We start from the raw sequence: 26,508 nt of genomic DNA on the forward strand, positions 1-26,508 counted from the left end.
GAGAAATCATGGCCACAATTGCAAAAGGCCAAAGGGCACATTTTTATTCCAATAAATAAGCTTCTTTAAGTGAAGCACACAATTATTGAGCTAGCTAGACAGGTATGGTTTTGGATTTGTGATCCAACCACTTGAAAGGAAATTTTTAACATTAAACTGTTTTGTACAGATAAAAATCCTGTGTTGTTGTTTTTAGGTTTCACAATTTTCTGTTAAAACCACCACTGTTTAATTTTAAGGCCGATTTTATGATCAAGAAAAAAACCTTAGATTCATCTGCTCTAAAATGCAAAGAATATGTCATTCAAATTGCCAATCCAAAAATAACCTGTTACTAATTTATGGCACTCGAAAGCATCCATCAAGACATCAAGAAGAAGAATGTGAACATGAAGTGTCGTCGGTCGAGACCTTCCCCATCTATCAACAGTTGACGGAGGATTAGCAGGTGACTTTGAAGGTGTGGCTTAAACCTGCGCACCCGGATGCTATGGATTTAAAAACTCCATGGATAAATAAATTTTTCTATAGCGAGGCTCCACGTTTAAGGACGAAATGACAGGCTAATAAATGCTTCAAGTGTGGTTTCTGAAAGTTCTATAAATATATTAGTTCTAATTAAAGTGATTTCATAAATTAGGACACCTATTTAAAAACTTTCCAACGCCCCTAAATAACCCTTTTTGGCAATTTCACTCCTCAGTTCTTACCACACATGTACTGTAAATATAGAGAACGTAAGTACGATTATTTGATTGCTTTTAAGACATAAACGAATTGATTTTGATGGGCATGTGCCCTTACCAAGATGGCCGCCGCGCAGGCACGTCCCTTATCCGCGAATACAGGACATTGACGATGTTCGTGTGGCAACCTATGGCTTCGCACTTCATACACATGAGACGTTCTCCTAGTTACAAGCTACATGCTCTCGCCGTTTGAGTTACATGGACCACCGAATTCAATACAATGGCTAAATGTAAGTTTTTGAAATTATCCATATAATTATTCATAGCGCGACGTAACGTGTGAGTCGTGTCTTTCACACTGAACGGGGTGTACTAGTATAGCATTTATTTACAGCGACATTGAACGGGAGGCATACATTGAAAGACTGAAATGTAGCAAGCTAATTAAAGTAATTAAGGGATGTTAAATGAAATTTGAGTAATTCTCGATGAAAACGGTAATTGTGTTTTGTTGTGTGAATTGATTTTGCCACGATTTTCTTGGCACCGTCTGTTTCCCCATGACGTCACGTATCCCGGACACAGCCAAGGGCCTCCTTACTGGAGTTCTCATTTATTTGTTCAGGTGCTTTTGCGTACATACATGTACATACATACATGTACACATATGTAAACATTGATTTATGTAGTAGTTTGAGTAACAGTGTTTCCAAACCCAACTTGAAAACTTCTGTAAACTTTGTCCATCATTGTGTCTTCCACAGTAACACGTAACAATGCCTCAGCCCAGAATTATGCTGGTGGTGACCGGGGATGATTTTGGTTACTGTCCCAAAAGGAATCAAGGAATTGTTGACTGCTTTAAAGCTGGAGGTATTTCCTCAGTGTCACTGCTAGTTAATGCATCTGCTGCCAAGGATGCAGCAGATTTGGCTAAAAGGTAATGTGGCAGATCTTGAGAATTTTGACTCACTTGACTTTAATGATATACAGAAATGTTACAATTACTATTCAACAGTTGATGCACGTAATTGGCCCTAAGACTTTGGAACAATACACTTGTCTTATCAGGCACAGCATTCCAATTGGGCTCCATGCCAACCTGTCAGAAGGCATGCCCGTATCTCAGAATCTCCAACAAACCTCTACACTTGTAAATGAGCATGGCTTCTTTCATGGAAAGATGGGCTTCCGTCAGGCACTAGGACGACAGCAGCTAAGCATGGAAGAGGTACTATGATGAGTATCACCTATATGTATTCCCTTATTCGGTTAGTCATTATTTTTTCATGTCAAATTAAATATCTTTAAAAAAAAAAAAAAATTAGGTGGATCTCGAGCTAAGAAACCAGATCAGGCGGTTTAGAGATTTGACTGGTCACCTACCTCATCACATGGATGGCCATCAACATGTTCATATACTCCCAGGTAAGTCAAATTGAGTCAAATTCTCAACTATACTTGCATATTTATGATACTGTATATACCACATATGAATGATCTTCTGTTGTAGAGGTTCGTGAGGTGTTTGCACAAGTCCTTTCAGATCACAGAATTCCATATACTCGCGTTCCAGTCGAACCAGGTTTACACAGCTGTCCATGGCTTCCAGTACATCTCCAAAGATTCTACACACAGGTGGAGAAAGATGCCCAAGACTCCATTCCTGTCTTCAGGCGTTATGGAATAAGGTTTGTGTGTGCATGTGTGTGTGAATAATGAGGATTTAATTTAGATGGTGAATGACTATACTGAATGCAAACACCTATTCCTGACTGTATCAGTTTGCAAGTTGTATTGTCAATGAAAAACAAATTCAACATTTCCATATCCACAGGTGGCCCGATGTCTACTTGGGATTAACCACAGTCGGCCAGAACATGTCTGTCCCCAACCTGAAGAGGGCCTTCAGCCATGCCTTGAGTATGTCCAACCGAGACAATTCGAGTTCTGAAGAGTCTGTGGTCACAGCAGAACTCATGGTGCACCCAGGTTACCCTAGTCACCCACAAATAGGTGGTTGTGGAGAAGGACCGGATGACTTTTCCCAGTCAGAAGACCGACAACACGAGCTAAATGTACTCACTGACTTGTCTCTGCTTGCCTTGTACCACCAGGAGCGAGTACAGCTATGTGCTTTTAAAGACCTATGAATATTAATATGTGAATAAGAGAGTTACATAACAACATGAATTGTATGTTTTAACTGTTGGATTCAGAATGGCATTTTAATTTTCTTTACAGTTTATTAAAAATATTAAATTTGAAACTAAAAGATTATTTGTTGTTGGCAATTACTAAACTGTATTTGCTTATTTTAAAAATGAACATATATATTTTTTGATGAGGTGAACATTTTCGTTCTTGTTTCGTAATGATTTTGAAGAGCTTTTTGCAATTACCAATTAGAATAAGGAGACATGCAGACGATATACGTACTCATTTTTCAAGTTTTGGTCAGCAGGGGGTACTGTGATCACATAGAGGAATTAACATTTATTTGGGAACCAAATTGTTTCCAAACGATTCACACTTAGTAAAAGCTCCAAAAACACAATGTACCACCACAAACAAACAATATTGAATTTATAGTTGCACAGTAGGCCCAAGTGTTCACCTCTAACATTGCTAAAATCCAAAGTAAATATACACTTGTGGTCTTTAGATGACAAAAAACACTAATTGAACCCAATTAATTAAGATCCAATGCAATGTGTTGTACTACTTAAACATGTCATTTATGCAGGTTACCAATATATTATAATCTATTAGACGTTTGATTTGATTCGTTGATTAGGATGTAAGAATAGAAATTGCAATTTACATCAGGTGGCCCAGACATATGTATCATAAACAATCTGAATGGTTTGTTGACAGATGCAGTTCGATATTTGCCACAACACGCAATGTTACGTTATAGCACAAATAGTGACGTCATACTTGAAGCATCGTTCCATATCGCGGGGGGGTATTCTAACGCGACCCCTCTGTTTCAAGGGTCGACACTCGAATACGAAAGAGGGATGCGTGGAGAATCACTGAGGCTCGGCTTTAGACTAATGTTTCCAATTTCAAAATTAACAGTTTAAGTAACTGTCACGTACGCAATTCAATAGGGCTGTATGACTATTGTTAATGTGGAGAGACCAGCTATACAATGAAGTCATCCTCTTCCCGGAAGTGCAAAAACAATAATAGAAAGTACAGTAAGTAATGCATCACAAGCGATAATATCGATTTCTCTAAATCTGCTATGCTATTAATGCTATACCATTAATTGTTGTCACTTGTTAATATATCGTTGTTATTTTTTTATTTACCACGTGAATGAGCTTTCTAGTTCTAATGTTTTGCTGTTTTATTTTAAAATTTGTAATGTATGTTTTTCCTGCACGCGTAGGCGAGTTTTGAGGTCTAGCATTCAAATCAACCCCCAAATCCCCTCCCCTTCCCCACCCCCACCCCCAAGACCCATATTCTCTTCGCTGTGCATTCTGGGAACTCATACAGAAGTTTCAAGATGGCGGCGAGCAGGAGGCTGGCCAAGGTAAATCATCCGATTTCGTTGTAGTCCCTGCACCTGAATTACGTTTCGATGCCCGGGTGGTTGAGCCATACGTGAATATTCGACCCGGCCGGACCATAGTCTGCCTTGTATTTGAAGACATCTGCTCTAAGAAGCCCATTTTTATTAACGAGGTCACTACCTTGTCGATCTGATATTTGAAAGCGAAGCAACCGGCAAATAAGGCCAGTAACTATGTCCAGGGAAAATAGATCAACTAAGAATAGTCTTGCTTGGCGACGTGAAAAGATTTGACCGTGGTCGGATTTGCGTGCACAATCGAGGCGTCGGTGTTCGATGACGCTCGCGTGATACGGTGAATTTCCAAGGCACAATGCGTCGCCTAGGCTAATCAGCTAACTTGCTATCCTCGGATCCGAGCTGCTGGTTAAGCTAGCTTGTCGGCGAACGTTGACGTAAATGAGTGTGGTTATGTTATCAGGATTAGGTTCAAGTCCCAACTTGTAACTTCTGTTGATGTAATTTTAATTATTGATGTGTATAATTTGAGGGTTGCAGTTTCGAGTTAGCACTTGGATCTGTGTCTTCCTGTTTCGTTTTTTTGTCTCATCATACGATTCCTGTCACGGTTATTGTTTAATACCCTGAGTTCGTTACTCTAACTCTTATCGATATAATGTTTGTATTTTCTCTCCTTAAAATACATTGATTAAATGCACTATTCAATTGTGAATGTTTTTGCATAAATTCAATAGTTCTAGTTGTAATGTTAAAAAACAACGTGTTTTGTATAGCTGAACAACTACTGTCACCTGACATTACAATTAAATTTATTATGAATTTAGCATACAACAATGCTAAATTTTATACAAATAATTTGACGCACGTTTCCCCACGTCTGGACCATCAAAAATGCAAAAAAAAGTCTCTTTAGTAAAAGCAGATGTTACTGCACTGCGGTAAATTTGATAGATTTGTTGACAAACTTAGAGGTGAAAAGTTGACATTCTGGAAAAGGTGCCTATTAAACCTATCGTTCACTGGTGTGTGTGAAGACCTTTCAAAAGGGCACACCCCATGATAATCCAGATCATGTGTTCATTTGTCAATCATTGATCCAAAGTGAGTGTCCCCAAAACATTTTATGCCAGTGAACATTGGATGGAATTTTTTATTTCAGCATGTTTGAAAATAGTTCCTTGAAATCATTTATAACGTTTCTTTCCCGACTATAATGAACTTTATTTCTTTATGCTCAAAATATATACATTTAGTGTATAGTACAAGTGAAAAATAACTATTAATGGTCGCAGTCCAGTGATGAAAGTGCAAATTCATTTTAATATCACTGCCATAGGTTTATAGAAAAACACTTTGGCTCCTCAATACTCACTGCAAATGAAAGCATCAAGATGCGATCGCATGCATTAATATCTGCTATTACACTGTAATATGTTTCACAATCTCACCCCTCTGCACTATTGATTTAATAAATGATTTAATCATACCCAATTTTGGGGGAGGTACAGCATGATCATGCAGGCTGGCGACTACTTGGCTCGAAGCCCTATTTCACAGGCAGAGGCATTGCAGTAACTGCTAAGGCTGACCAGTTGCTTCAACTCCAGCAAGGGTGACCAAACTATTATTTGTACTCGCACCAGAGTGATCTATTTGAATCGGCCCACACAAGGCGACCACCATTTCACCTTGGATGTAGAACCTTCCACTCCACACATTATTTACTTGCACGGCCAAATAGCCAGCCAATAGTGGCTTTGTTATTCTGTTTACTGCAAAATATTTAGCTACCCATTTACACGTGCACATCAGCTCATAAATACTGCTGTCACATCACCATGGTAACCCTTTTTGCGTTCCTTTGCTAACTTTGGGGAGAGCAGTCAAAATGAGCTTTGAGGTGAACTGAGAATGATCAAAAGTGTTTTAAAAACAAAAGTGACTCAAGCACCATGCTTTCTGGGAGTATTAAATACATGCACTCACACAACAAGTGTGACCGGATAACATTTTTACTCACACCCTTGAAAATTTTGAATACAATAGTTCCTTGTTCATTTCCCATTGGTGGAATTCACTGGTTACTACAACACATACCAAAATAAACAAATTTAAATAACAGTATATAAACCATAGGAAACAATAGAATACAGTATTTAAAGTAATAGACAGAATACCTACATTTGGGAACTATACAGTGCAATTGTTTTCAGAAGAAGCACAGAGTGTTATAAATACATTTATCTTAGCATCGCCCAGTAATGCTGGTGTCCACACGTGACTAATTTACGGGCATTTTCAAGCCTTGTGAGCAGGTGAATTGTAGACAATTGTAGCCCAATGGATTTTGCTTAAATGTCTTTTTCTTCTTTACCCTTAACCCCCACCCTCCCACAGGAACTTGATGAGATTCGCAGATCCGGAATGAAAAATTTCAGAAACATTCAAGTTGAGGAATCAAACCTATTGTCATGGCAAGGGCTCATTGTACCTGTAAGTAACTCCTATTCAACTGCACTGACACTTTTTCGACTTTCTATTCTATTGCTATTATGTTCTCTGTTTCTTCCTAGGACAACCCTCCCTATGACAAAGGCGCATTCAGGATCGAGATCATTTTTCCCACCGAGTACCCTTTCAAGCCCCCCAAGATCACGTTCAAAACAAAGATCTATCATCCCAATATTGATGAGAAGGGCCAAGTGTGTTTGCCGGTTATCAGTGCAGAGAACTGGAAGCCAGCCACCAAAACTGACCAAGGTGGGTGTATTATTCTGGCCACTATTAAACAATTCATTTCTACTAGCTCAAACAATTTTGACACTTCTATAGAGAAGAGAAATCAAAATATGATCTACATACAACAATTTGTAAAGTTTGTATGTAATGTTACGAGCTTGGTAGAGGATTTAATAAGTGGTTTTAAACATGTAATTACAAATACAGTACAATCCACAAAATGCCACCTGAATGGAAGCGCTTCGACCTGTTTTTCCATGTGGAAATCAGTTGCAGAGACCTATTGTTATGCTAACATAGTCACTACCACCAATCTACTCAATGCTAAGAATTCCCACAAGAGTAAAGAAAGAGCAAAAAAATCTATTCCAGTTTGACATAAAAAAAAATCCTAGGATGGAGATGGCAACAGTGTTCTAACTATCAAAAAAAATTACAGCTCACAACTGCCTTCAACCACACGCATATGAAATTCAACATAAACTTGCAGATCAGGTTATCTGACATCACCTTAACCTGGCAGACCAGATTGATTGTATCTTATACCCACTGCAAATATAATTTGGAAATTTGCAATTAATTAACATAATCTGTACTCCAAGGATCGATGGTAAACAAAAATGTACCAAATTTCATTCTGATAATCATCCATAAATAAATAAGGGACTAAAGTAGGTAAAACCTTAAATGGCATAATTGAATAGTTAGACATTCCAAAGATAACAGGAAATCCTTTTGTTTGACACGGGTATTATGTACATCTAATTGCGTTGTGTACTCGCAACAAATTGCCTGTTATAATATCCTCGAGCAAAAGAGTGGAACTCCTTGTTCTTGATACAATGTTTTATTTTGAAATGTATGACCACATGTTTTCTCTTGCAGTAATTCAGTCTCTCATTGCACTGGTGAATGACCCTCAGCCAGAACATCCCTTGAGGGCAGACCTAGCAGAAGAATACTCAAAGGACCGTAAAAAATTCTTGAAGAACGCCGAAGAGTTTACAAAGAAACATGGCGAAAAGCGGCCAATGGACTGATCACTTGCTGTGCGTTTAGCCCTCTCTTTCTCCCCCTTACCTCGTATCTGCCCAACCAAATCTTTCTTCCCACCTGCCCTTTCTAAATCGCCATCTTTTACCCTCCTTTACCATTCACGTTCCCCTCCGTTTTGCGCCCCACACTGCTCCCTCCATCTTGCACCCCGGGAGCGGCCCAGCTGAAGCAGGCAGTGGTAGCCTCAGCCTCCCTTCCCATCTGCTCTGTGGATCAGACCGCTTCCTATCCCTCCTCCCAGCCATAGATTTCCATACCTTCACTAACTTTCTACTCTTAAATAAGTCAAAATGAAAAAAAAAAAAATAGGCTAAGACATGGAGAGTTGAATAGGAATACTCAAGAGTAATGTGTTTTACTGTTTGCTTTTCTTCAAATATAAAAGATTGTTAAATAGATCTCACATAGATTTTTTTTTCTCCAGAGATTTAAAAAGGGTGGATGACTCATTCTATTAGCCACATTAGCAGTAACACATGAAGGGAAAGAGAAAATCGTAGAAGTATCATTTGTTTTGGCAGACCGCAGTTCCCTAACTGACTTCCACTGCTTCTAGACTTGCACTGTATTCTGTGGAATAATCCTACATTTTCCCTTGCCCAGATTGTAACCCTCTGAGCAGAGGCAAACTATTGCTGTCCCTCATGTGAATTGAATTCTTATAGAAGTTCTGTATTTGTCACCAAAAAAAAAAAAAAAAAAAACCCAATTATTCTCAGCAAGCTCCTTTTAGAGAACACGTTACACGTATTTTTATGGGTTTGATTAGTTGTACAAAAACACTTGTTCCCTGTGTGAAGGTTTTTTTGTTCCCTTACAAATGCCTTGTAATGTTCTTTTAATTACCAAAATAATTTGGATTGGCACTTTGATATATAAAATTGTCAAAGTAGGAAATTTGTACTGTCCATGTCTTTTCCCACTAAAAGCCATTGCAGTGTCACCATCTTCATTTAAGACATGCTGGCAACCACTTTCTGGCAGTAGATCAACTGCCAGCTTCCAGTGCTGAAACTGACTTAAATGGTCTACAAGGGGCGAGTTCTCCGAACCAGGAGGCTGAGTCGCTCGCCCGGAGCGCAGTTGAGCTCAGACAGCACCGTGAAGCGAGCTGGGAGAAGGGCTAGCGGTTAAGGGGTATGTCAGTTGCACAGAAAGGTGACTGAGTGGCCAAAAAGCAATGCATAACAGCTGTTTGATCCAGTCTCAGTTCTTGTTTCGTAATAAAGATGGCTAACCATTTTGCCTCACTGTTTGTATACTAGTTAAGCTACACGAGCCCAAATAATGGACAGTGAGCAGTAGACTTATTCTGGTGTTGTACAATAGTCAACAACCAATTTAAGTCCATGCACTCAAATATTAATTTGTGTATTTCAAACACTTCAGTACAAATTTCAAAATTATGCTTCAATTTTTTTAATCGTCTTTAATGTTTCTAAAAAATGTATATAAATTGGTCAAATTAGGACTGATGAAATTAACAAACTTAATTGCTATAAAATACCAACGTTGTTTCAGTTTTAGAATTATAAAATTAGGACCACTGAGTAAATTGTGGGCAATATTCTCAGGATTTTGGCCACCTTTTTTGTACGTTTCCATACTCTTGCAGGCAGGGGTTGAAAACCATAGGATGTTAGAAGCGTTACAGAAAACCGTCAATCCAGGGTGTCCCTTGCCTGGTGTCTAAAGTTGGCTGGGCTTGGCTCCAGCACCCCTAGCGAATAAATGTTACAGAAAATAAGGTTTTGAAACCTCTTCATCTCTATGATACATGAACTATAGAGACTTTTAAGAAGCAAGTAGAATTTGGGAGTAACATCACTTCATGGGCAATGATATGGATTTAAAACGGTAGTAATGTAAATTTAAGGAGAAAAGTTGGCACACAAAAATCACAGTGACAGAATCAGAACACTTTACTTTAAAAATAAATACAACGAAGGCAAATAAAAGACGTCACTCATTTCAAAATCGCGCTGGTTAATGGTTTGCTTTATTAAAGTTGAATTAGAAAAATCTGAGCTCCACAGTAGTAATTGTCACGACAGTAATTTAGTCATGTCACCTTTAATTGCCGTCGCCATTGAATGGCGTCATTAATGTGCACTCGCCCCATTTCTCAAACATACACTACTTCTCTACATGGGCCACTTTTGCTCTCCATGTCACTTTAACCGATCTGATGGAAGGCGCGAGCATGACATGATTTAAAAGTGAGTTTAGGAAATAAGATTGTTGAAGTGGAATTGCTGTCCAGCTGTCGCCAAAACGCTAACCTGGAAGTAATCACAGAAGGGATGAACGAGAACAAGATGGCGTTGTTTGAGGAGCATCCGGTAGGCGAAAACAAAAATGTTAATACTACTGACTCCATTATGTTAACATTCCATTTGCTTCTAACATCTAGTTAATTTCCTGGAGATGATTATTCGATTATAATTGTAGAAACCGTTCGAGAAGAAAGTTTAGATTTCACACAAAATATGAAAACATACTGTTGTACCTCACTGCTTGCAGTCTATGATTAGCAAGCGGTCTATTGGCTCATTAACATACAGTTTCACATTCTACTGGTTTATTGTACTGAAAGTGTACATTTTGACGTTATTAGCTTGGCCATGGGGGTAAATTATGCCCGAAAAAAAAGGCATCCAGTGGCACAAAGCGACTCGGTGAAACACCTGGGGGCGCCGTCTTTTGTAAACAAAACCTATCTATATACCATCTAGCTGTCTCCGTGTGTGGTTGTAGTAGTGCATACCTCAATTTTATAATTATTTAGGCATCGGAATCGTTCACTAAACACGTTACAGTGCTCTAGAATTGTTCTTGTCACCAAACTGACGTCTCTTTTTAAATGAACAAAAAAATGAGACCAATGATCTACTTTTGTTGTTTTATGTACAAACTTTGCATATTCCTGTAATTTCAGGGCCGTATGAACACATAAATCTCTGCGGGAGTCATTGCTGAAACAGACCTTAACTGCCGACTGCTGAAGCAAGCTTTTAAAAAAAATACCATGAGTCTTCAGCACCCGGAGCCCCCAATCCCACCCGTTCACCCGGATGTGGAGATGAAATCACTGCCCTTCTATGATGTGCTTGATATCCTCATGAAGCCCTCTAGTTTAGGTCTGTACTCATTTTTTTCCATTTTATTATTAACTTTTGAATCATGTCTACTAATCTTGGTGACACAATAAACACATTTTAATTTTACATTGGTCATGTTTTCAGGCGTAAGTACTACACAAAGATACCATCAAGAAAAGTATTTTGTCTTTGCCTTGACGCCACAGCAAGTTCGGGAAGTATGCATATCCAGGTGAGTCTTTGTCAAGAATTCTTTTCAGAAACACATTTCTAATCCAAGTCTCATACTTAACTTTGTTTCTTTACAGGGATTTTCTTCCAGGTGGCAGAAGAGATTATATGGTACAAATTCAATTAAGGTGGGGCTCTTTGGATTCTCAAGTGAGGCATGATATTGCAAAAAAAGTGCACACAAATATTACATTTAGCCTATTTGGGGGTCTGAAAACCAAATTGGGGTCCTAAAATCAACCTGAACCATGAAATAGGGACATTAAGATACAGTACAAGGTTCTAATGTACCGTGTACCTGTACTGTGTTAATAAATAGACCATTATCCTCCTTTTGTTACAATCAACTCTTTGTTTGACTTTAATGACAATAATAATTTATCTTGTCCTCTTTTGTCAGGTTTTGCTTGTCAGAGACAAGTTGTCAACAAGAAGACAATTACCCAAACAGTCTTTGTATAAAGGTCAATGGAAAACTGTTTCCTTTACCAGTAAGTATTTGTGTAGCTCTGAAATATTGTAGGTCATAGTATAACGTAATAACATAATGTTTGACTAATTCAGCATGGACCTACATTTGTATTAGGGTTTTGCACCACCCCCCAAAAATGGTGTCGAGCAAAAGAGACCAGGAAAACCTCTCAACATTACTTCATTGGTCCGACTAAGCTCTGCAGTACCCAATCAGATTTCAGCAACTTGGGCACCTGAAATTGGGAAGGTGATGTACTTACTCAATTCATCTTTCTTCTTCTTATTGTCAACTGTACCTTATGTTGGGACACACCTTCTGATGTTTGCAGACCTACTCTGTATCTGTGTACCTGGTGAGGCAGCTAACATCCCCACTGCTCCTTCAGAGGCTGAGGATGAAGGGGATCAGAAACCCAGACCACTCCAGAGCGCAAAGTAATGGCACTGCTAAATTAGATCTGTTCATTCATTCATGTATTTATCCTCTCATATCAAAAAGCATGCTACATGTATATATAGTTTTTTCTAAACCCAGTATATTGTTCTAGTTGACCAGGCTATATCAATGTGAAGATTGGTTCATTATGATTTGCATGGTGTTTAAAAGATACATTTTGTTCTCTTTCTCTGTCTTATGCCATCTCAAGTTAAAGAGAAGCTGACTGCAGACCCAGAGAGTGAAGTTGCTACGACAAGTCTCCGAGTCTCCCTCCTGTGTCCGGTAAATATGTCTTTGTATTATAATTATGTCATTTTTAAGGAGCCAAAATAACGCCAAACTAATCATTTAACAAAGCGCTAGATGATGAACACTTGAGGCCACTAGGTGTCACTAATGCTTAAAATATTGGATCTACAGTACTTCAATCCAGAGAGTATATTATATATAACCATGGACTCATTAAATCAGTCTTCATTTTGATTGGGTTTCTTCAATAATTATCTACAGGAAAAAAAAAACAATTTCAGAAAAACATAGTGAACATTAGAGTCGTTTTTAAAATAGTGTTTTTGCAATTAAAGTTGAACTAACAAGTTTTCATTTTTCCACCAGTTGGGTAAGATGCGACTTACGGTTCCTTGCCGAGCAGTGACTTGCTGTCACCTTCAATGCTTCGATGCTGCCCTCTACTTGCAAATGAATGAAAAGAAACCTTCCTGGGTTTGTCCTGTCTGTGACAAAAAGGCTGCATATGAAAGCCTCATCATTGATGGGTTGGTTCCGTTATTTATGTATTTTTATCAATACAAATTTGGACATAAACCGAACTATGCATTGTGGGACACTAATATAAAGTCAAAATGACCGTAAAAATGTGTATACAAATCAGTATGGGTATTACCACTGCACTCTAATGAATGGTAAATGTTATTGAAAATGGATACAGGGCTAAATATTGGTCATTAAAATATGCCAATACTCATGATTTAGATTATTCTTGGAGATCTTGAATGACTGTTCGGACGTGGATGAAATCAAGTTCCAGGAGGATGGTACCTGGTGTCCAATGAGACCGAAGAAAGAGTCTGTCACGGTCTCATCTCGGTTGATCACAAAAATTGAGTGTGAGTATGTCCTGGAAAAACATTCTTTCAATTGGAGTTGTGAAGATGTACATTAGTAAGAAATATTTTTCCCTACGTCTTGATGTTTTCAGCTGTGGCTCCTTTGCGACAACCTTTGGTGATTCCACAAGCTACTGAGCCCCTCCCCGCAAAGAAGGTTGATATCATCGATTTGACTGTGGAAAGCTCATCCTCCGATGACGAGGAGGACAGCCCAGACCCCCCTCTTAAGAAACGCTGTGTTTACATTTCCAAAACTGAAGACATGCATACAAAGGGGTAAGAATGCACAAATTCTACCTTCATAATCATTGAATAAATGATTCTTAATATTCGATTCAACAAACAAAAAAATCAATCGTAGACAATTTTCCTCACTGGTGTCGGAACCAAAGCTAAATTTCGGACTCTTTCTTCTCAGGGTATTGTCTTATCAGCCTTCCAGTCTACGCATGCCAACTGTCCAGGCCTTGGACACGTCCTATCTGACCTCTTCACTGGGCGATTTTGGAGTCCCATTTCATCCATCCACCTTGGCTAGCATCCCCACAGACATGCAGAGTAAGTCTATCAACACCCAGCTGTTATTATTAAAAATGCATTTAAACTGAATATTCTCATGATTTGTCTCTTTTTAGGCCTGGACTTGTTCTCTTTAATTCAAGCGGACTCTCAGGTATGTAAATATATTGTGGCCTTTCACTGCCAGAATCAGAAATTCAATTTAATCAGTGTATTTAAGAGAAAAAAAAAACTTTTTATTAAACTTTATATTATACTGCATACACATGTTCATAGAAAAATGGTCCCTTTATTGCCGACTAAGCACTTTTCGATGCACACAATAACACTACCCACCCAAAATGAAATATCATCATATTTGTATATTAACAATTCAGGCAGTATTTGGAAGTGTAATCACAATTTCTTCTATTGCTTTCTTGGAAAGACCTTTTATTTTGAAATGGTTTCTTTTTTTCCAGCATTACAGGCCTCCTCCCATGTTTCTGGAAAACCTGGCAAATTCCATGCAGAGTGTCACTTCTGCTAGCACTAGCGCAGCCCTAATTTCCGGCGGCCGCTACGGAACAAACTCCCACACAGTTGTATCTGTCCACGACAGTCGAGGCATCCAAGGCGGAGAAAGAAGTGCTGGGGTAGGAACTGACAACACTATATCGGATATAATTTCTTTAGACTGAGCCACCTTTTCCTGGACTTTTGATTCCACGTCTATTTTCTAAGACTTTTTTTTTTTATATTCTAAACTGTATGAAAAAAACTGTTCAACTTTATTGGTTCTGTAAATCTTTTTCTATATGTTTCTCTGCCTTAACAAAATATGTTAATCCAATTTTCTGCCATGAGGTTAATTATTGATGAACATCAACTGAGAACATGCAAATTTTTTACCACTGTGATTTATTGTTTTTTTGAAAAAGTCATTTTAGACAGGACTTATTTCTTTACCAAAAAATAAATGAAAATGTTGGTAGTTTTCATACCTGTCAACTGGTACGTTCTCGCCGTAATTGGTACAACTGAAAGCCCATTTTTATATTGGTACGCTGTACACATGAAAATGGTACGCTAAACGGTGATTTTGAGAAAAAAAAATAAATTAAGGCACTTTCTAGCCATTTTTCACCATCCGCCATTGTTTCTTCCCGGAAACGCATGTCTGCCAAGTGATATATGTACCGGCGCCTCTGATTGGCTAAAAAAAAAAGATCATGATAAACATTTCGTTTTGTAACACTTTCACCATGTGATTTCCGTTTCCTGTTCCCTTGTTTATGTTTACTTTCATTTTCTACTTGTTGTTCGTGATTTTTTACAAAAAAGTAAAGTGGTAAGATTTTCCATGTATTTATACATATATGTAAGGGCGAAAACAAAATTTGGTAAGATCACAAATGGTTCGAGGTTGACAGGTATGAGTTTTGCCTGACTTTGAATTGAAAATAATTGAAGTGGCTCCTAAAAGCTTTAATTGAAGATCTTTTTAAATCCTTTTGGACTTGCTCAAAGGAAATGGGTTCTAACTGAAAATGATATTTAAGGACATCTGGGGTTTAAAGGTCTGCCCTTGGCCGGTCACCAATTTAGTTTCTTCTTTGAACAGGGTCCAATTCAGTGATACCTAAACTACATAGACGGACACTATTAATAATTATGAAACAATTACCATGACATTCCAGTAAAAGCATTCAATCCCAGACATTTATTCCAATTTCTTTACAACTGACTGAAAGAGTGAAAACCCGTATTAGCAAATGCAATCACAAATAAACATTGCTTAATTGACTGCGAATCCTGTTGCAATTAGAAGTGGCAAAGATTATTGCGCTAGACCTATTTGTCACTAATTGTCTTATCATTGGAACCAATACTTACTTATACTTCTGAATAAACAAAAACAAATTAGCAACAGTCATCCAATAATGGGTTATCTTGTCAAGGGCCAAAAGAAATCCATGCCTCTATAACACAGTGTTAATTTTATGCACCACTGACAAGCTCAGTGCTAATCAATATCACTACAATAAAATACGACCACACATCAATCCGCTGTGTAGGTGGAGGAATTAACTATTAGCAGGGAGTAAGAAAAATGTCAACGGTAGTTTTGAAAGAAATGTACTACAGTTGCCAGATCCACAATGACGCGTGCTCACAGCTTGTTCCTGACGCAGCAGGAAGTTAAGTGTGGCTGCTTCTTGCTTTCTTTTTACACTTCTTAAATTTAAATAAAGGAGGTGAGCCTGTCAGGCAATTGGAAGAGATAATCGGGCATTTATTCGATGAGTTAGTTATATTAAATACTAAGTAACCTTTGTGCGAGTGGCCCTTTTTTAATCATTTGACCCTTGAATGAAACTAACTTTTAATTGGATAATTAAACAACAGCCCTGACTTATTAATGCTGTGCGTGCAAAATCTTGGCCTTTAAAATGTTCAATCAAGTCAAATATATTTGGGGACCATTTTTTTGTTTGTACATTTAACCTCTGAGCACAAAAATGCAGCTTTCCAATAATACACTGGAATTATCCAGGATGAGCAAAAGGGAAATTAAAGGATACTTACCGTAAAGCCTCAAACCTCACACAGGCAATAAATGAGTGTCTAAAATCTACTAGCAAAGCAACACTTAACTAAACTATACAAAGTCAACATAATTGTATCAAATGTACTTTACACAGGTCAAATATTTTCTCTTTCTTTCTGGAGACACATGTTGCAAAGTTTTTTATTGAGATCTTTTATCATTTCAAAGTCATTTGAATGGTTGCAAAATGATCAAATATTTAGAAATACAGTAGATTGTTGTTCCAGCTGACGAGTGTTTATTTTGATAGTGTTTCACTCAAGCATAATTGTATGTGTTTTGATATAGGGAGCCATTTGAGTATTTTGCCTTAACGATTCTAGTATTTGTACAATGCAAATAACGACAAACTCACGTAATATACATTCAAATGAATTTTAAAACCATTAATTACACTGTTACAAACTATCATAACTAAACAATTAGAGACCGTTTCCGAATTAATGCAATACATGAGATAACTACATATGAAATTAAGTATGTAGACTTTATGCTATTGCAATTCAACAACATTTTTGAGACCACACACAACCTGAATGTGTGCCTCTATTCAAATGCCTCACTTGTTAAAAACATTACATTTTTATTCACGATGATAATTACCAATATTTGCCAAATGGCAAGTCTGCTCCCGTTTCAGTGCCATTGATGATTTTGCCGTCACATTTTTATTTTAATGCCTGGAACATTGGGATGAGAACAAAACTAGTATTACAAAATCTTGTCCTTATATTTATTCAATTGGACATGTATGTAAAAAATGTTTGCAAATCATTGAGTAATATTTTTGATGAGAATTTTACACAATCTACCAACTTCATTGGGTCAGGGTTTCAACCAAACTTGACTATTTAAATTGACTCTTCACATAAATACATGAAACACCAATTGAAGTTGTGTACATATATAATGGGCACAATATGTACCGAATGAGGTAGATGTAAAAAAAATCCCCTTTTTCCCATAATCAAACATAATTAGATTAAAATAAATACTGTAATCCATCACATAAATACACAAAACTATTTAAATAAACAACATTTTCAACTCATAAATTACATACATGTTGTATTCAAACTTTACTAATGTTTAACAGAGATAAATTGGATAGATAATAAGAAATAAAATGCTCGTTTAAAAATTAAAAACATTACGAGTTAGTCATAAATCAACACCAACTATACAAATCTTCTTTTTTCCTTTTTCTCTTCCCAATAGAAGAAAATGGAGATTGTCAATGGCAGCCAGAGAGTTAAGCCGTGTCTGACCAACCCATGATAGTAATTACTTTACAGTCTATTATCATGCAGCAATTTAGTGTAATCATTATTTCTAACCGAAAAAATTAAACTAGTATTGGTACAATATCGCCATGATAATTGTCCAAATCATTATTGGCAACCACAAAAAATTGCATCGGTGCAACATTAGTTTTATCTACTGTGTATATAAAGGTACTACGTTCTGTTTCTCGTTGATGGGAGAGGAATTTAGGCCTTGTTAGATTGAAAGTGGGTGGCTCTTTTGTCGTCTAAACAGTCACAGAGCACAGAAATCAGATTTCTGCGAGTCAGTTCGAAACCACGCGTACACGAGTATTTTTTTCTTTATACTTAAGGTTTATATTAACATCACACTGATGCCTACCTTAGCAACTGATGCAGAAAAGCCTTTAAATGAGTGCTGATTGTCGACGCAACTATATTCAGATTACTTGCAAATGACTCCTAGATAGCAAATTTCAAGATTTGCCCGCAGTTCAAATAAATGTAACCACCACAAATAACGGTTTGAACCGATTTTGTTAATTCTTCCACACTGTTATTGTTGCGCTTTAATATCAGCTCCTTGATGACTTGGAGAAATAGAGGCGGAGCAACTTGATGCTCAGGGGGAGGACATGGAGTTCCTATGCCCATGAGTTGAGGAAGAAGATGATGAAGATGAGGAAGAGCACGACGGCTGGAATTGCGTGGGACTGGGCTTTCCCAGAGTTGCACATTGGCTCCCACGATGTCCCATCATCCCCGCTAATGACTGGCGAGCAAATAGGACCCCTGCAGAGCAAAAATGAACTTTGAATCAGCATTAGACCCTTTAGACTTGACTTGATCCATTCCTCTCCAAAGATTTACTATAAATTTCATCATCTCATACAAAATATGGGGATTAAATAACACCTTGAGGCTTGACGGCAGTCTACTGCATATACTCATATACAACTTTTTTTCAGTTTTCTCTTCTGTGTTTGCTGAAGAGTGTTTCCAAGAGTGAGTTTGGATTTGATTTGACAGCCATCACATCTTTGTCAAATCCAGGAGGCGGTAATTACGCCAAAGTGCAAGTTGCCAAAGTTAGACACACACGCACACACACACATACACACACACACATACACACACATACACACACATACACACACACAATGACAATAAGCCCAATCGACCCTGAATCCACAGGCCCGGTTCTGAGATATTTAACCTTTTTAATTCTGTTGGACAGCCACTTCATTACAATGGATTTTATAGCAAAGACATCAAATTGTGCAGAGGACTAAGCACCAGGGTGCTGCTATAACTTATTGAATTTCCTGCCTGCAATTACATCAGCAAACGGCCCCTCTATTTACCTGTGTAGACAACTCCATTTATTTCTATTGACATGTTGATGCTGCTAATGCCGTTGGTAGACAGGTTCAATGCGGTCTCTTGTCTATCATCTGTCAAGAGAGGAGGCAGAGGAAAACTCAATATGAGCATTTAGAAGTGGAACAGAAGAAGCCAGAGGAGCGCTGTCGAGTATTGGTGATAATGTGGAGAGTGACAGTAAGCGGAGAGCTTTATTAATGACTTCTGAGGAGAAAAAGCTCTCGTAGGATATTACAAAGTACATCATAACAAGGTTTTTTGGGGGAAAAGAGGGAAGGCAAAACGCATTGTTTTATTTGGTGTTAAATTTAGATTTTAAGAAATGTTGTTTCTATTTGTATCTGTCTGATGGAGATAATCTAACCGAATCCAATCATGACACACTGTTGGGAGATCTTGAATCGATGTATTGATCTGAGAGATGTCTCTGATAATGCTACAATAATGATATACTCTATTGAGTGAAAAAAAGATTATAGACTTGTTGTGTGTTTGTGAGCTTGACAGGCGAACCCCTGTGAACATACATGTGTTGTGATTTGTTGTGTGGACTCCTTCTGGGCACAAGTTCTTTTCACTTCACGGAAAACTACTACTTCGGAACAAGACATTTTGCAGAAACGTGACAAGTTCAGAAGTAAAGATGACCAGAGGATCTTTTCCTATAGGCTGAGCTCTGTAATACAGAACAACACTTCCGATTGAAATAATGTTCCGGCCCCTGCTGTTTTTTTGATTGTCAACCAGAGTGAGACTTCATCTGCATGTAATGATCCGTGGGGGTGTGCAAGTGTATGTGTGTGTGTAGGGGGGTTCACTACTATGCTTCACCAATGGTTATTGGCTAACTGTATTACCCGGGTCATTTATTTCTCTGTGCATTGAATACAAACGACAGTACTGTTCAGAATGTCTTTGAAGACTTAGTTAGGACAGCGCTTGACTGAATTTGGGTGTGGAAATTGGTGAAGTTGAGTCGTGAATGTCTTTTGGATTGTCGTTTGGTTGCTCACTTATCTGTTGTGTTGGAGCTTGTCTAAAAATATTCTAAAAACGGTCACCTCTGTTGTTGAGTTTGATGCTTAGCGGTATCTGGGTAGCCATGGCCAGCATATTATGTTGCAGTGCTTGTTGCATGGCCCTCTGTTGCTCCTCTGCTACCATCATCTTCCTCTTCTCTTGGGGCTCGCTGCTTTCTAGCTTATCCCGAAGCTGCTCCAAAGCAGCAGCCTGGATGGCGGCGGCGGCTTGAGTCGCCGCCACCGCGTGAGCCGCAGCCGCCGCCTGGCTCGTCACAGTCGCAATGTGATGGCGGCTGGGAGACAGAGGCAGGACAACTCGACTGGACAGGCAGCTGGCCACCACCGAATCCTCTGGAAAAGGGAATGCGTTTTATTGTTGACTCGTTCACCGCCATGGACGAGTACGATACTCGCCCATTGTATATTTCCAGCAGGGATGTTGGTGATGGTTGTCGTGTAAAGTTGGAGAACTGCTGTTCTCAAAGGTTCTATTACCTTTCTCAAAAATAGGTATCTGGGAATTGGCGGGCATTTGTAAGTGGGCAAGTTGTATCCTTGGTGAAGACAGCATTGCGGGCGTGCCGACGGGAGAGTAGTCAAAGATGGGAGAAGCGTAGCTCTGCCGGCGACCTTCCCGCCGATTGCTGTCGATAGCTGCTTGGAGCTCACTGGGGGAGCTCAGTCCCCGCTTTTCACATTCATATGGGTAGAGGTACTTCATGTACCTGTGAGCAAAGAACACATTCTATTATTTAAAAATTTCACAATATAAGCATCATCGAATCTCCTGCAATTCTTAGCCACATTCGCCATGCAATTGATGGAAAAAAGTCCAACGGTTTTAAGTGAATATCTGCTATCCAGATTTGTGTGCTAGAATAACAATATGTAAAACTGTAACTGTGGTCGTCAGAGCTAGAACAGAGTCTTTCGTGATTGTTCCCTGACTAGAGTGCGGGTTATTAAGCATCTCAAGTGCCTTCATGTCTCATACTCACTGTGTTCGGAGAGTAAAAGCTGCACTGGTAATGGAGGTAGGAAGGTTAAGGCCTTTGGTGATCTCACGCCATATTTTCTTATTGATGACTTCCACTAAGCCGCCTTTTTCGGTGACGAGCTTGTAGAGCATGTAGAGATCCAACACCTGCTTTGCCATGATAGGAATCCGATTCACTGGGGTCCCTGCAGAAAGCAAACACAATATCCACAATCAATTCCATTAACTCTGGTTCCTCCATCAATAGGCGTCTCCATCTACTTATAAACACAATTTATCTCAAGCCAATCAAATGTCTGACAGTTTTGGGCACAGAAAGAAATGAAACATTCGGAAAGTTTCTTCTTTTCTTATCTTTCAATTGACTTGGCAACAGTTTTTGTTTAAAACTATAAATGTAGCAATTCTGTTCCTTAAAAAACGACATTCAAATTGTATCTTCCAGGAATGAATGAAAACAAAAGAACATCCAGTTTAGCAAAATGTTTCCAAAACATTATGATTATAATCCATTGTAAATTGGAAGAAATGTGATACTTAACGACTTTTTTTAGCAAACTAAAAACACTGATAATAATTTGTAGTATTTGCAATTAAGTGTCAGACAGAATGCACACTCTTTGTTTTAAGATTCAACAGTGGTTGACCCCAAGATAATTAACCTGCATTTTGCTGATAGAGTTCCATTGTGCCCATTGGATTTACCATAATAGAGATCAATAGCTGCAGAAATATAGTGCAAGTGGCAACGAGGCCTATACAGTGAGGGGGTGGAGAGCTTGAAGTATCGTCTGAGGTGGTAAAACCACATCAATTAAGGCCAGTAATTATGGGTTCATTTTGTGGTGCTGGCATGGGAACATACGAGAGAGACTCTATTAAAACACAAGATTGATGTCCACTTCTCCTCTAAAGACAATATCATCAATACATCAAGGCTGCACAACTTGCAACCAGCAGAAAGTGCCCAAGTGGCCGGATTTCCACCAAAAATTGCATCGGCAGGTAATGAACTTTCACGGATAGCTGAATTGTTCTAATTAACTCATTGGCTGCCATTCACAGTGATACTCGTCCAATTCTTTGAACCAAGACAAATGGCGTAGAATCATATTGTTTCAGTGCCATGACCGACAAAAGATTTCCAATCTTTTTTAAGCGGTAGGAACTGGCTGTGATCAATGAGCACATTATTAGCAAAGTAAAAATGTACACCCTTCAGAGACAGGGTGGACCGGTATTTAAAGATTTAACACCGATAACCCTTTACAGAGAAAGTGAATACTTTAGTTAATTAAGAGAAATAATAATGTTTGCAATTTTTTCATGATCATAATAGTATTTTCATATTAATACATGTATACATTGTTAGTAAAACCTCATTGACTGTGAACATTGTTTATTGCTATACTATATACTATCATTATTTCTCAAGTAACACTCTTATTTCATAATAAGTGACCATCCAATTCCTTAAAACCAAGAAGATTGACAACGGTCTACGGCCCATTCTTTTTGACTGAGAGAAGCGAAAGATCCAATTACTTAAATGAGTGCCTAGTAAGAGTTAAAAAAAAATAGTGGTCTCGCATGAGAGGGTTAAATTAGCACACTGGCCAGTACACAAATATGCCAAGGGAGGTACTGGAACGATTGGGATACAAGGTCATGAAGTTCTTCAAGGAAACTAGGCTCTTTCAATACTGACGTTGATGTATTTGTCCCATTGATGCAGTGAAAGAGATATCAAGTATAAAAGAGTGAAGATCGGGGCCTGTTGTCGTCACAAATTATCTCCTGAGGTCGTATATCACGCTGACAATTAACGATGGTGATGCAGACTAAAGAAGTACTGATTAGACTCTTTAACAGTGTCCAACAGTTGCCTTCAATGGATGCTCTCCAAGTCAAGTGAAATTATAATTGGAGAAAAGTCAAGCATGGGGACCTACGGGCTGCTAAATTCAAGCTGATGCTTGCTTTCATTGCTGATGGCTTTGCTTTTCCAAGTTTGCACTTCCACGTCGATAAGAGGATGAAAAATTCTCCTTCTCATTGATTTTGCTCTTTTACCTTGTGAAATGAACAATAGCGCGTACAAGCACATAGGAGGAGATAGGACCCCACTGCCATAGCTCCTCCATTAATTGATTAAAAGTCAAATATTGACACACAAGTCTTTTGTCCCCACCGTGTATAAAAAAGATGGAAAAAACTAGACGAGAAAACAAAACATAAAGTGAAAGTGAAGGAAGCTTAGAAGCTAAAACAGGAGACCTATTGCAAAGTACCAAACGGCTTAATTTAGTGCCAGTTCAATCGATGGCGCGCCTATTTATTCAAAGTAACACTAAAGGAGCCTTTTCTTCTACAACAAAGTATTTAAAGCAATAAGACAGAGAACAAAAGTTGACAGAGTTAAGAAAAAGTGCTGACGCCAGTCTTCAGAGATCATTTGGAACTGCAACCTCGGAGAAACGCTAAATCGCAAAAAAGTATTTATCAAGACACAAAAAAAAAAAGATCCCAATCTATTGTCGTTTTTTTTTTTTACTTTGGTGGAATCTCTCATTTAACCTCCCATGTCTTACTTTTAACAGCCAAGTGATTATTGGGATTTGCAACACAATCAGGAGCCACGACTTTGAATCTTTTAGGAAGTTTCACCAGATGTATGCTTTCTTCATTGATTTAAAAAAAAAAATAACCAACCATAGAGGCCCTTTACATTTGAGTGCAACAAAATGATGCACATAGAACTATATTTAAACAAGGAAAATGATTGTATTATCATTAAAGTGTAGATATTTGGAGGGGACATCTCACTTTTGACAAAAGATCAACAAAAACATACCGCGTTTCTGCATGAAACTGAAGAGGTCATCCAGAAATTCTTTACGCTTTCCGTCCTCATCCAGTTCATACAACTAGACAAAAAAAGGAAGGAAGACCAGTAATTACAAAAAATGATAATAAAAATGTTTTGTCTCCTCGCGATGAAAGATACTACTATATATTCTATATGAGTAAGCTCGACTTTTAAAGTACAGTATCTTAAAACAGCCATTCCAAAATTTAGAAACTGTAAAAATACATTTTTAGAATGGCAAATTTGGATTAAAAATGTGAAAACGTTATATTCATAAATGCACTTTATTTCATCCACGTGTATCTTTTGACAGAATGTTTTTTGCAGACCAGTAAACACGTTGTGCTTTACTGTTATCTAGGCGCTCTGATTTTTGTTCCCTTTACCTTAACCTTTCAGTATTTCTTTACTGTGGACCACCTGTATGTAGGTCATCACTGACAAAGGACTGGTAAATTCTCTTCCTCTGTCACAGACACACACACACACACACACACACACACACACACACACACACACACACACACACACACACACACACACACACACACACACACACACACACACACACACACACAGCTGTTGAGAAGTTGGTAATTCAAAAGAATGCCAATGTTTCAAATTCTGTCAAGCCGTGTACGTGCATATGAGTGAGTACATGTCATGCAAATATGTAGGAAAATGTGAGTTAAATCTTCCATTGAGGTAGTACAATAGATATTGTACAGATTCATTTTCACATGAATTTTCTGTATTACTTGTTGTTTTCTGTCTGTGCAAGCCTGCAGACATATTTCCCTTCAATTATTCACGCTATTTTGTTTTAATTGTTAATGCATTTACCCTAAATTATGAAATGTTCCGGCCACAAATGTTGTTTATTTACAGTGTGTGTAGTTTCAAACGTTTTCAGAGCATCTGAAAGTATTATGATGGGGTTGTTTTATTACTTTTTGCAGCTACCATGAACAAAAACAAACTTATTACTGATTAACAATCATTCAAGTGTACTGTGTTTAGCTATGCATCATATTATTCAGGGAGCAAATTTGATCTCTCACCTGCTTAAACTGCTCCTCATACGTCCACTCGTGGTGCTGAGGCTGCAGGGGTCGCGGTTGACACTCGGGGCGACGTCCCGGGAACGACCCCCCGGGGACTCGGCTCATCGGATGCACCGGCTCGCTCTTCTCGGACAAGCAAGTTTCCTCGTAATGATTAGAAGGCTCTCGCTCGTCCTCGAGTGCCTCTTGCTCATCCATGTCCTGCGAGTCATCCATCTCGCCGTTCTCCAGGCTGTTTCGGGGGGAGCTTCTGTCCTCGCAGGCTCCGCACACCTGCGTGGCGCTGCTGCACGTGAACCCGGGAGGGGAACCGGGAGGAGAACCGGCGGCCAAAGCACCGTGCATGGCAGTCTGGTAATGACGGAAGGCTAGGGCTTGCTGGTGTATCCGGCTCTCCACCATCGACATCGGGCAGAGGTCTCGCTCCTTCCCCGATGGACGCAGTTTGTCGTCCAGGGCAAGTCGCTCCGCCTGTTGCCGCTGGAGGTTCTCCATGACCGCCTTGAGCTTCATGCCGTGTCGCTGAGCCTGCACGCCGGCGAAGGGGGTGTGCGAAGAGGCGGGGGGTGCTCGGAGGAAAATCTTACCGGTGGGCGAGAAGCAGCCTTCCTGCGTGGAGACAATTAGCACTTCTTTACAGTTTTTTTTCCTTCCTAAAAGTAACTATACAACCCAAAGAGGATTTAGAACCCACCCTGAAAAAATCCCAAAAGTGAGCAAAGTTAAGTTGATGGCAATGAAATCAGCTGTAATAAAATGCAAGGGCTTACCAGAGAAGATTTAGTACCTAAACTTCTGTTATCAACCATGCTTCTTTTTTTCTGGGGTGCAAAAATATAGTTTTTGTTTTAATCACCAGTGATGGACAGCATGAATCCTGTCAAGTTGAGGTTGTTGGTTAAATAGATGACTTGAGCGATACTGGGATTGAATATAGTGGAGCTGAGGAGTTTATGGCAACAAGTGGATGGTGAGAATGACCCCAGAAGTCACAGATCAGTCCCCCTGCTCATCTGCTGACATCATATCAATACTGCCACAAGGAGGAGGAACGTCACACTCCTGTGGTTGGCTCATTTGTCCACTTTGGCAACATTTGCCAATTGCTTTTCATTTGTTTCAATCAAGCCCTTCGAATGACAGCTTAGGTGTTCATGGTATGTATTTATCTGTTGCAGAAATAAGGAAATGATCAAATATAGAGATTCTTTTTTTTAAAGATAAATGCCTGCGTAGAAGTGTATAATATGGAATTTATTTGTGATGTAACAAATGCAGACAATTAATCACCTTCAGATTCATGGCAGAAAAAATACCGTGTTTTTACAGTGTTACATTGCATTTTCTAATATCTCAGAAGGAAAACATCTGATTTTGTGAAATTGAGTTATAC

General features: G+C 38.7%; 4 protein-coding genes across 6 annotated transcripts; 3 read left to right on the top strand and 1 right to left on the bottom strand.

Annotated features, from left to right (window-relative positions):
- The first annotated feature begins 625 nt into the window (after positions 1-625).
- On the top strand, positions 626-2,967 carry LOC144215932 (carbohydrate deacetylase-like). 3 transcript variants are annotated; one of them, XM_077745158.1, is made up of 6 exons: positions 626-737; positions 1,454-1,629; positions 1,761-1,920; positions 2,018-2,117; positions 2,203-2,380; positions 2,527-2,967. In XM_077745158.1, the coding sequence occupies exons 2-6, from the start codon at positions 1,466-1,468 to the stop codon at positions 2,840-2,842; spliced, it is 918 nt and encodes a 305-aa protein (XP_077601284.1). In that variant the 5' UTR covers positions 626-737; positions 1,454-1,465; the 3' UTR covers positions 2,843-2,967. The 3 variants fall into 3 exon arrangements, with proteins under 3 accessions (XP_077601284.1, XP_077601282.1, XP_077601283.1); XM_077745156.1 differs by lacking the exon at positions 626-737 and adding an exon at positions 801-979; XM_077745157.1 differs by lacking the exon at positions 626-737 and adding an exon at positions 1,176-1,314.
- Positions 2,968-4,102: 1,135 nt separating this feature from the next.
- Positions 4,103-9,271, top strand: LOC144215941 (ubiquitin-conjugating enzyme E2 L3). The gene is made up of 4 exons (XM_077745170.1): positions 4,103-4,236; positions 6,634-6,729; positions 6,810-6,996; positions 7,861-9,271. The coding sequence occupies exons 1-4, from the start codon at positions 4,210-4,212 to the stop codon at positions 8,013-8,015; spliced, it is 465 nt and encodes a 154-aa protein (XP_077601296.1). The 5' UTR covers positions 4,103-4,209; the 3' UTR covers positions 8,016-9,271.
- Positions 9,272-10,132: 861 nt separating this feature from the next.
- Positions 10,133-14,696, top strand: LOC144215917 (E3 SUMO-protein ligase PIAS2-like). The gene is made up of 14 exons (XM_077745132.1): positions 10,133-10,373; positions 10,970-11,171; positions 11,277-11,364; positions 11,441-11,491; positions 11,764-11,854; positions 11,950-12,084; positions 12,167-12,272; positions 12,485-12,558; positions 12,892-13,052; positions 13,270-13,403; positions 13,496-13,682; positions 13,825-13,964; positions 14,042-14,079; positions 14,387-14,696. The coding sequence occupies exons 2-14, from the start codon at positions 11,060-11,062 to the stop codon at positions 14,603-14,605; spliced, it is 1,536 nt and encodes a 511-aa protein (XP_077601258.1). The 5' UTR covers positions 10,133-10,373; positions 10,970-11,059; the 3' UTR covers positions 14,606-14,696.
- A 3,706-nt stretch (positions 14,697-18,402) lies between these two features.
- Positions 18,403-25,628, bottom strand: LOC144180905 (AT-rich interactive domain-containing protein 3A-like). The gene is made up of 6 exons (XM_077709059.1): positions 25,113-25,628; positions 24,037-24,109; positions 21,184-21,367; positions 20,681-20,910; positions 20,225-20,536; positions 18,403-18,572 (listed from the first exon to the last, which is right to left on the bottom strand). The coding sequence occupies exons 1-6, from the start codon at positions 25,626-25,628 to the stop codon at positions 18,403-18,405; spliced, it is 1,485 nt and encodes a 494-aa protein (XP_077565185.1).
- Positions 25,629-26,508: the final 880 nt, after the last annotated feature.

Source organism: Stigmatopora nigra, chromosome 22 (genome assembly GCF_051989575.1).
Source record: "Stigmatopora nigra isolate UIUO_SnigA chromosome 22, RoL_Snig_1.1, whole genome shotgun sequence".
Classification (NCBI taxonomy): Eukaryota; Metazoa; Chordata; class Actinopteri; order Syngnathiformes; family Syngnathidae; genus Stigmatopora; species Stigmatopora nigra.

Coding starts and splice junctions, on each gene's coding strand:
- LOC144215932 (XM_077745158.1), top strand. CDS start 1,466: ATGCCTCAGCCCAGAATTATGCTGGTGGTGACCGGGGATGATTTTGGT. Junction 2,118..2,202: donor ACATGTTCATATACTCCCAG/GTAAGTCAAATT, acceptor CTTCTGTTGTAG/AGGTTCGTGAGGTGTTTGCA. Junction 2,381..2,526: donor TTCAGGCGTTATGGAATAAG/GTTTGTGTGTGC, acceptor CCATATCCACAG/GTGGCCCGATGTCTACTTGG.
- LOC144215941 (XM_077745170.1), top strand. CDS start 4,210: ATGGCGGCGAGCAGGAGGCTGGCCAAG. Junction 6,730..6,809: donor GGCAAGGGCTCATTGTACCT/GTAAGTAACTCC, acceptor GTTTCTTCCTAG/GACAACCCTCCCTATGACAA. Junction 6,997..7,860: donor AGCCACCAAAACTGACCAAG/GTGGGTGTATTA, acceptor TTTCTCTTGCAG/TAATTCAGTCTCTCATTGCA.
- LOC144215917 (XM_077745132.1), top strand. CDS start 11,060: ATGAGTCTTCAGCACCCGGAGCCCCCAATCCCACCCGTTCACCCGGAT. Junction 11,492..11,763: donor ATGGTACAAATTCAATTAAG/GTGGGGCTCTTT, acceptor CTCTTTTGTCAG/GTTTTGCTTGTCAGAGACAA. Junction 13,683..13,824: donor GAAGACATGCATACAAAGGG/GTAAGAATGCAC, acceptor CTTTCTTCTCAG/GGTATTGTCTTATCAGCCTT.
- LOC144180905 (XM_077709059.1), bottom strand. CDS start 25,628: ATGAAGCTCAAGGCGGTCATGGAGAACCTCCAGCGGCAACAGGCGGAG. Junction 24,110..25,112: donor ATGAGGAGCAGTTTAAGCAG/GTGAGAGATCAA, acceptor TTTTTTGTCTAG/TTGTATGAACTGGATGAGGA. Junction 21,368..24,036: donor CAGTTTCATGCAGAAACGCG/GTATGTTTTTGT, acceptor TGCTTTCTGCAG/GGACCCCAGTGAATCGGATT.